Source organism: Rattus norvegicus, chromosome 4 (genome assembly GCF_021556685.1).
Source record: "Rattus norvegicus strain SHRSP/BbbUtx chromosome 4, alternate assembly SHRSP_T2T, whole genome shotgun sequence".
In the NCBI taxonomy this organism is placed as follows: Eukaryota; Metazoa; Chordata; class Mammalia; order Rodentia; family Muridae; genus Rattus; species Rattus norvegicus.
This window is the reverse complement of record NC_141537.1, coordinates 151,619,322-151,629,928: the sequence shown is the minus strand read 5'-3', so window position 1 is coordinate 151,629,928 and position 10,607 is coordinate 151,619,322. Positions and strand designations below refer to the sequence as shown.

Genomic DNA, 10,607 nt, shown 5'->3' with positions numbered 1-10,607 from the left:
CAGAAGACAGAGAAACAGGTGGAATGGAAATTCTGTCCTTTCTTCTCTGTGGCTCCTTCTGTTAGGTTGCAAGGAATAACACAACATGGAAGGAATTGTTCTTTCCTGCCTGTGGGAAGTTGTCACTGGTTCCTATAAAATGATCCACAGAAGAATAAAGTCTTAACTTTTAGGGCTGTTGGGGTAAAAGACACGTATGTCCTTGCAACACAAGGGAGAAAGATAAAGGCATCCCAGCAGACATAAAAAGGCTTAAGCAGCAAGGTAAAGTGGAGGCCAAAATAGGGTTCAACTGCAAAGAGGAGAAAGCATGGTCTGAACACAAATGGAGCTGTTTGAGTTTGCAGAATGGGATAAACATCTCCAGACTGAAGGAGGAAGAAGATGGGCTATGGGAAGGACTGAGACTAAGAGGAGGCTAAGAATCTGTTTCTCCAAGGAACCCTCCCCTTTGGCATCTCCTTAAAAGAGATGGTGGCATCCAGAACCCTGCAAATTATTGAGGTGCCCAAGATTTAGCTGTGGCTTCAGAAACCTCTGGGATAAGGTCTCTCATCTACCTACCCCATTGCCAGTCTCCACTGGATCATTTCAGAGAGTTCACTGTGGTCTCATACAACTTAACCCCATTAGCCCAGTCATGCATTAATATTCATTTCAAACCAGGGAGAGTAATATGCAGTTTTCCACAACTACTCTGGTCCTCAGTGGATGCTCACTAAAAATAGTGGTTTATTACACAAAACACTTGATTTTTTTTTCAGTTGTTTCACTCAAGCCCAGGTTGATCTGTGTCTTTATTATTCTTAGAAGGAAACTGGAATTCAAATTGATGCTGTGCTTCTGCCAAGCAAAATCAAGACTCTTGTCACATTCTCACTTTCACTCTGACCTTGGATGACGACATTTCTTGGCACCTGAGATGCAGCACTAAGTTTATGCCTGTATTTGTCATGTTAAATACCTGTTTAATTGGAGTACTTGCTTCGTGTGTGACACACACATCTCAAATTATATATATATAATATATATTAGATGTATGCTTTGTCAAATTTCTGCTAATGCTCTTTAAACCCTCAATATTCATCTCAATATTCCTTTAAAATCTATTGTAAATATAAAGATCAGAAAATTATTAGAGACTAAGGTGAAAAATAATAAATACTCCTCATTGGATGCTGAAAATCTATTAGGATCATACTGAGACATCAGAAGTTGTTGATAATGTCATGTTTATTAAAAAATCCTGATCACTGAAAGAATCAAAATGCTATCAGGGTGTCATCACTCCATGGAGTTTAGACTTAGCCCATAAGACTCTACATTTCAGACCATAGTCTACTACAAGTCATTTAATTCTCAAACTTCAGGTTCAAAATCAATTTGTTTCTGAGGAAGGATAATGAAAATACGCAGGAAGACTCAAAGACAGTTCAGCCCTCCCAAACCAAATGTCAACTTCTATTTTTAGCTTCCATCTGATCTAGCAAAAAATATGTGGTTTTATTTCTTTCCAAAGATACAGCTAAATAGTCATATTTTTTTCCTGTCACCGTGACCAAAAGAATGGACTTTGCCACAAGGGTTTCTAACACAAGGAACAGACTCGAGATCTCTCTGTGTCAGATACAGATTTATCCAGATTTATTCAGAAACAACAGAAGGATTTTTTTACCCATGCTTTTTGTCACAGTTAACTCTTATCACTGTCCCCATTCTAGGACAAATAAAGTGGCTCAAACTCTCAGAATGCAAAAACTAACTCAAGAGGTGAGAAACCTTGGGTAGTTATCCAGGTGCATAAGTCATATATCATGTAATAAAGATGGAGTTTTTACAGGTAAGGCCAAGAGGTGAACATAAAATTTTGAGTCTAATGTTAGTGAGAGGAGAAGGAAAAAGCAAAGACAGTAGCTCACATTAACATCAATTTTTTCCTTGGAAGCTTAAAGGGGTCCAAAGGGAAGAATTAGAGAAAAAAATAGTAGTGGGTTTCTTGGAGACCAGAGGTCACCTGAAGCAATTATCCAACAATCCTCAAACTGCTATGGGGTCTGTCAATCACACACCACCTAAGTCTGTCAGAGGCTCATGCACTTCGATTCTAAGTGTAATTCCCACTTCTGTACGTCTGAAGATGTACATTCTTCAGATGCTGTATGTCTGAAGAAAGGAAAGATATTTTCATACAGCTGTAAGACTAAAGCTCATGGGGCACATCTATTCTCATGGAAAGCTTTTCATTTCCTGACAATACAGAACTCTATCACTCAGACACAGAGACCTCATTTCTCAGGCTCAGAGTTGTATGCGCTCACATGTAACCACACTCTTCCATTAATCAATGGCAGGTCACCAGAACTCTGAGGTCATCTACAAAACCATTGCAGTGGACAGAAAAGGTTAGCTTGCTAACCTTCCGTGCACAAACAAGCCTGCCCTATGCCCATGGGATAGCCAATGCACAATGAAACTACAAGCCCAAGAGAAGAGCTTTGGGAATCACATTTTAATTTCTGAGAAAAGGGAAAATTTTCCTGAGAGCTGCCTTGACCTCCTTGTTTCTCAAAGTGTAGATCAGAGGGTTGAGCGTGGGGCTCAGCATGGTATACAGCACACCAGCCAATTTGCTCTTCTCTGCGTTATAGCTGGAGACAGGGCTTATGTAGGCATAAAAGACAGCAGTGTAATACATGCACACCACAGTGAGGTGGGAAGAGCAGGTAGAGAAGGCTTTCTGCTTCCCTTCTGAAGTCCGCATCTTCAGGATGCTGGAGATGATGAAGCCATACGACACGATGGTCATCAGGAAGTTCAATATGCCATAAAAGGCGTCAGCCAAGACAATCATGACACTGTTCACATAGGTGGAGCTACAGGAGAGAAGCAGCAGGGGAGGCACCTCACAGAAGAAGTGCGTAATGACATTGGGACCACAGAAATTCAAGCGCGTCATCAGTCCTGTGTGAATGGCTGTGTTGAAAGCACAAAGCGCCCACACTCCAGCAGCCAGCACGCCGCAAAATGCTTTGCTCATCATGGTGCTGTAATGCAGAGGATGGCAGATGGCTGCATAACGGTCGTAGGCCATGACAGTGAGGAGGAGCAACTCTGAGGAAGCAGACCATGTAAGGAAATAGAGCTGGGTCATGCAGCCACCATAGGAGATAGGGTTTCTCTTTGACACCAGACCCTTCAGGGCCTTGGGCATAATGGAGGAGGTACAGATGACATCCATGGTAGCCAAATTGAACAAGAAAAAATACATGGGGGTGTGGAGCCCAGGGTTGCAGGTGATGGCCAAGATGATAAGGACATTACCTGAGAGGGCCACGCAGTAGAGAGAGAGGAAACAGATAAACAGGAGCAGCTGGTACTGCGGATGCTCAGAGAAGCCCTGAAGGACGAACTCTGTTACCAGTGTCTGGTTTCTCATCGCCCTTGACTGAGAAGGATGTTAGAGACTAGTAGATGATTATGGACCTACATTTTCATAAGCTTTCAGGGCTAAAAGAAAGAGAAGTGAAAGGTTTCTTAAGAAATGTCATTGCCTTGTTTCCTTCCCAGACAACGTGGCATGAACGAGTGATAACATGCAGCTTTATTGGGGTACACTAAGATAAACACTCCACTGTTACACAAATAAGTGCAAGTCACCAATTACAGTCATTAATTCTCAGTTTACCTCAGAGAAATGCAAACTGAATCAAAGATCCACTCTGTCATCCATGACTTGATCAACCTAGGACGTTGATGGACTTAGTATTCACATGGCTCCAACGAACAAGGAAGATGGAGCTTGAGGAATAATCTCCAAAGTTGTTCCCGGGCCTCCACATACATTTGGACATGGGCACATGGGTATCTGCACACACAAACGCACCAGAACACATGAACACACACATGCACACACACACACACACACACACACACACACAAATATGTTTTCCAACAATGCTTTCCTTTCTGAAAAATCTTCTTGAGTAAATAAAATTTAAAAATATTTTCTCAGAACAAAATAATTTAGGACTGGAAATTACAAAACTACCTGTACTCTTTAAGATGAATTTATCATTGTATATCCATGTAGTACTAGATACTTTCAAAATGATGTGCTGACAGCCTCTTACTGATTCTTCTTAAGTACATTGAAGATGTAAAAATAATATGCACAATCATTAAGATTTAAAGAACAAAAATTTAATAAGGGGGCATTGGTGTGCATATCTGGAGGCAAAATGAGCTATGCATAATAGATCAGGATGGTTCTCACTTCATTGCTTTTGCTAATGTGTTTTCTGATTTTTCTCTAGAGTAGCTTTTCTGAAAGGCAGGTGTTACAGGTAATCTCCTTCTAATAATTCAGTGACTCCTCACTGCTGACAGCCCAAACACCTCCATACAGTAAACTTTCTTCTGGAAGTTTCCTCTACAGTAAACTCTTCTGACCTGTCTTAACTCTCAAAGCCACAGTCACAGCTACAGCCACTGCCACAGCCAGCCCTCTGCAAATTCACTAGGCCACATCAGTTGCAGGGAGAGGGGATAGATCCCACAGCTTCCTCAGCCACCAGGTTCTCCTCCTCCTCAAAAGCCAAATGGGTCACCTGTTCCTCTTTCCAAACATCACCTCCCTGGTGAGAAACGGTGACTCTCCCTTTTGTGAACCCTCAGGATTGAGTACTGACTTTTGTCCTAGGACCCAGTGCAGGTGCTGTTGACTCGATTACAAAGCTGGCTCCCTAACGTTGGTCCAAGTGCCCGTGTGTGATTTCGCCCCAAGTGCTGACATTCAACAATGTTTGTTTCTTCAATGCTAAAGAACATCTAATCTTAGTATCAGTGACAGCAAGCACAGTTTCATTCTCCAGGCTCTGCACCCTGTGAGTGGGGAGGAAACCAGAGTGGGTGCCACATTTGTACCTTCTGTCTTCTCAATCCCTTCCTCATTAAAAGGATAAGAATAGTTCTTTTCAAGCTAAGAACTGCATCTTTTGCCAAACTTCTAGAGATGCATTTGTCCCAAAATATTAAAGGCTTACACAAAATGTCTAAGCATCAGCTACAGACAAGTCTAGTGCTCTTCTGAAAGATGACAGGTGTCCTTTGAGCAGAAGAGCATGGCATCACAATGGCATACAGCAACAGGCTGACTCAGGATGAAGCCCGTGCTGGCCACCGTGCCGTCCTTTCATCTCCGTATCTTCCTGGGATCTGAGGATCAGGACACCCCAATTGTTTGCATGAATAAAATAAGCACAATACGCCTGTTTCACTGATTTCATTTTTGCTTGAGAACAAAAGACTGGACAGTATTCCTTTTCTTAATGTATTTGGATCAAGAGAAATATGTGACGATATGAGTTCCTCACCACTGCCCAGAGGGTGAATTGTTCATTAGCAAGGGAGACAGAAAAGCTGAGGCTGAGAAAGTTAGGGTGAAAGGGGAGCACTGCTGGCTTTGATGGTCTACTGCAAGGTGTCTGCCCTCTACCCTGAAATTTTTACACACTGGCTTTTCCAGCCACCGTGTTCCCTCCACAGCATACACTGTAGACTGGCCAGAGTGTGTTGCCATAGCTACACTGGGAGGAGACCAGCACTCCCATTCCCTTCATTTGCAGAGCAGTGGAGTGCTTCATTGGTCACGTGTTACTGAGCTCCAAGAAAAGCACCACACAGTAAAGTTGGAGCCTGACTCTTTCTTCAGGTGAGGGTAGAAAAAATAAACAAGTCTTTGATGAATAAAGGGTCTTTACAGGGATAGAGTAGTTTCAACTAATCCCTTTAAACTAAAAGAGCAGATTCCCCTACAAAGAACTACCCACTTGAAGTGATTTTTTACGGCAAGGTGGGCAGTGCCCTGGTCCAGCTAGACAACGGGCAAGTCCGGAATCAGGATACCAAGAGCATCTATGAGAATGACATGAGGTCTACCTCACCAGTCTCTTCTCCTGAAAGGCACAACACTAGCTCTCCTGTGAGGATTCCAGACCATTGGCTTCAGTTCTCATCAAGCCTCAGAATTATCACGAAGGGAGTGAATGGAAAGAGCAAGGTTTCTGAAATCAGCCGTGCGATTTAAACTCCTGCCACACTCAGACACCACACAGAGCCTAGCACATGTTAAAGCAGAATCAAGAAAAAAAGGTTCATCTGTCAACAACCGGCATGGGTATTTTTCTGGTTGTGCTGTGGCGTCCAAACCTTAAACTCTTAGCTTCATTAGCATCTCATTTGCAACATTGCCACATTTTTGGATCAACCAGTAAGGATGGTAGATGGAGAAACATTTCCATGTCCACTGGTGCTATGTAACTAAATACATTTAGCTAAGGAAACACAGGCTGTTTCTATGGCACTCACTAATATCAAGCAGGCAGGGTTACAAGTCAAACTTTCCCCACCGTTTTATCTTACCCCGTGGAACAAACAGTCCTTGAAATACTCGCCATTACCTTGATAATCTTCCCCCTTGTGCAGTAAATGCAATGCATGTCTGACTTTCTCTCTGTCAACCACAGCTGGGGACAAGGTGGAACTGAGATCCTCAGCAGGCAATGAGGGCTTTCGTCCTCCTATATAAGTTCATATTGCCAAGACGTTTAGGCTCATCTTTAGTAAAATTTGTCCCTGTTTATGGGAAACATCCTTTCCTTTAAATGGACCCAGAAGGAGCAATTAAATTAAATCCCTCTTTGCTGGGGTTTGGCTGTCATTGGTGGACACATACGTGCCATTTGGGCTTCAAGCCAAATGTGTGGAACAGAATATAAGCCCCAGTGGGAGATGTCAGGACATCCCCACTGTCCCAGCTCAGAGGATTGAGGTCAGGGAAGACCCAAGCTCAGTTATTCACACTTAGAAATGTGGCATTTTGTTTTCTTGATTTGAATATATTTGCTCAATAAAATGATGGTCAGTTTTAGCCACTTTCCTGAAAATTGAATAATTCCATTATTTTTGATGCTTGAATAAAACTTCATTGTCTATATATGCCACATTTCCTTTATCCATTTATTTGTTGATAGAAGCCTGTGTTTACCCAATAATAGCTATTACAACTAATGCAGCCATAAACATAATTGTATAATTTGTGTGTAGTACATCAACTTACAGTCCTTCAATAAAAGCCCCAGGCATGTTATGGATGGTTCTTAGAAAGTTTTTAAGGAACTTCCACACTGATTTCCATAGTCTTTGGACTAATATGTATTCCCACCAACAACACATAAGGGTTTTCCTTTCCCTGTGTCTTCTCCTGCACTTATTATTATTTATGCTTTTATTGGTGGCCATTTAATGTAGTTTTAATTTGCATTTCTCTGATGGCTAAGAAAATGTATTTTTTCAAGTTTATTGGTTCCTTGTATGTTATCTTTTCAGGGTTGATTGTTAATTAGCCCATTTACTTATTGAATTTTTTGGTTTTGTAGTATTTAGTAATTTGAGTCTTCTATATTACCTAGATATTGATTTTCTGTAGAGCTATAGTTAAGAAAGTATTTTCTCCCATTGCATGGGCTATTCGTTCTCATTGTTTCCTTTGCCCTGTGGTTGTTGTTATTTGTTTTTAATTTTGTGGAAGTCCTACTTGTCAATTCTTGGCTTTATTTCCTGAGCTATATTGGCATCCTTTTCCAAAAGCCCTTTCCTGTGACTGTATCTTCAGTTTTGCACTAATAGCTTTAGAATTTTAGGTACCTCAAGATGTTTATTTGCTACAAACTCCTATGCATTACTGCTCAAGGACCAGGCCTTCTCACTTTTCCCAGCAACCAGCGGCACCTACCAATGAGCCTCACAGGGGACATCCTCAAACTAGCACCTTTAGTTGAGATGGTAATGTCAAAATGTTTATCATCTCACTAAATGTGCAATTGTTTATCCCAAGATCTTTGATAAAGGGATGGAAGAAGTGTTTGTGAAAGGAAACAGCAAAGGTTGTGGTCATAGTCAGTGGGGTAGGAGCAAAGCTGGGGATGTGGCACAATTAGATCACATGGGTTCTACTGCCCCTTGCCTCTATGTCCCTCCCCTCTGTGCCCCATTCCTCTTGCCCCTTCCCCTACCCCACTGCTCCTTTTTTCTAGCTTCCTGACCTCTACAAGAACTCTGGGTTAAGTATTCAGATATAAAAATCCAAAGCATTAAGAGAACTGAGACATCTTGAATTATTTTTGACCAGGGTGAGAGATAGGGATCTCGTTTCATAATTCTACATGTAGATATCCAGTTTTCCCAGCACCATTTGTTGAAAAGTCTTTTTCCAACATCTTTTGACACTTTGTCAAGGGTCCATTGGCTTCCTGGGCAAGGTGGTATGTACCTGTAATCAAAGCACTCAGGAGTTAGAGACAGGTGGGTCAGGTGGTCAAGGTCATCCACAACTACATTGTGAATTCAAGATCAGCTTGTGCTACATGAAACCCTGTGTCAATAAACTATGTCAGATGGGTGTAGCTGTGTGGTTTCATTTCTGGTTCCTCTAAACTATTCCACTGATGTATATTTTTAGTTTTGTTCAAGTATTGTGTCATGTTGCCATGGCTGTGTAATGTAACTTGAGGTCAGCATGGTTCTTTTTTTAGCATTATTTTGCCAATTCGGACTTTCACACTTCCATATGAATTGTACGATTATTGTCTCTGTTTCACTGAAAAAGGGATGACATTGGGATTTTGATGGGGATTTCACTAAATGTATTGATCACTAGTGGTAATTTAACCATTTTGTGATATTAATTTATAGATTCATGACATGATATGCCTTCTAGTATCTTCATTTTTCTACAGTTTTCTTCTTTTATTTTGTGACATCCTCTTTTCTTAACTCACCAGGTCTAATTTGTGCTACCTAAATACTCATGAATGTGGACTTCCCACCTCCCAGGAGCTATACTCTTAAAACAACAACAACAAAAACCAACCTGAGTCGACTTCTCCCAGAAGCTATCCATTGTTAGTGGCCTCTCAGCTGAGAAGACTGTTTCTATACTAGGAGTTTTGTCTTACACAGGTCTGTGTGTGCTGACACAACCTCTGTGAGTGTATATATGCAACTGCTCTGCTGTGTCTGGAGGACACTATTTTCTCATCCACCACCTATGACTCTTACAATCTTTCTGCTCACCCTTCAGCAATGATACCAAAGCCTAGGGAAGAGGGGTGAAATGTAGATGTTCCGTTTATTTTTGAGTATTCCACAATCTTTTATTCTCTGACCTTAGACAGTTGTGTTACTCACTACCCACTGGATAAAGAAGCTCTTCTTCTCCTCACATCTCTCTCTCTCTTTCTTACTTCTCAGATGTTCAGGATGGATCTTCAGGTTTAGTCCAGAAGCAAATTATTCCAATGCCCAACACCAGACTGTAAGGATGTTAAGAAGGAAGATCAAATAGCCACTGTGCCAAATAAACGCAAAAGAGATTAATCTATGGGTATAGTGATAAGTCATTAGGAATCGTTTGAATTCCATTAAACAGAACAGTAGTAGGTTCTTCTCAACAGACCATGGACAATCTATTTATGGGTTTTTGGTCAAGATAAGTGCCAGATATGGGTTCCATCTCCTGAAGTGAGCCTTAAGTCCAATCAGATAGTGTTTGGTTACAGCCATGACATTTGTCTTGCTACTGCACCATCAGGTGTGTCTGGCCAGATCACTCATCAATGTTGCTTGTGGAATTTGCAGCTGGGTAAGGCTGATGACTACTTTTCTCCTCCAGCACAATAAAAGCCAAGTAGGAATGAAGACAGCAGGTAATGTTAGCTTTATTTCCCTGTATTCTGTTGAGTTTTCAATACCTTTACCTTGCTAAGACACTCCTTGTGTGTTTATTTGGCACAGTGGCTATTTGATCGTCCTTCTTAACATCCTTGCAGTCTGATTTTGGACATTGCAGTAAACAGCTTCTGGACTAAACCTGAAGGTTCATCCTGAACATCTGAGAAGTAAGAAAGAGAGATATGTGAAGAGCAGAGGAAGCGCTAAGTAAGCAAAGTCCTTAGTAAATGTCTGCTATTGACATGGGCAGGGCCATGTCAAGGACATCTTAGATCCATGGGAAATGCCAAAGTCTCCCTTCCTGGCCCATGTGAGTGAGAAAATGTCCACTCTAGTATTCTCATCCTGGATGGTTACAGCCTGACGAGCATTAGCTTATTGATGGCTAAACCTGCCCCCATTGTTCAGCTGAGTGCCATAAACCACACATCCTTCTTCACTTTATGCAATAACCCTGACTCCATGTTCAGATGTCTATAATAAGCATGCTGAGTTCCCAGAGTGCTGCAGCTTCTTCATCAGATAGCTCTGCACACAGATCCTATCTTTTCTGTGTCCCTGTGTTTATCCTTTCTTTGTTTCCTCACCGAATAAGTCAAATCCCTTGAGTCACACAGGATATGGTAATTGTACATTAAGTAGACTTAACTGAGTAATACTCCATTTTGTAGCGTATTATCCATTCTTCTGTTTAGGGACATCTAGGTTGTTTCCTGCTGCTAGCTATTATTGCTAGAGCTACAATAAACATGGTTGACCAAGTGTCCTTGTGGTGGGATGAGGTGTCCTTTGCATATATGCACAAAAGTGGACTAGCT

General features: G+C 41.5%; 1 protein-coding gene across 2 annotated transcripts; it reads right to left on the bottom strand.

The window, feature by feature from the left end:
- Positions 1-2,509: 2,509 nt before the first annotated feature.
- Positions 2,510-10,160, bottom strand: Or13a1 (olfactory receptor family 13 subfamily A member 1). 2 transcript variants are annotated; one of them, XM_087658401.1, is made up of 2 exons: positions 10,147-10,160; positions 2,510-3,431 (listed from the first exon to the last, which is right to left on the bottom strand). In XM_087658401.1, the coding sequence occupies exons 1-2, from the start codon at positions 10,158-10,160 to the stop codon at positions 2,510-2,512; spliced, it is 936 nt and encodes a 311-aa protein (XP_087514527.1).
- Positions 10,161-10,607: the final 447 nt, after the last annotated feature.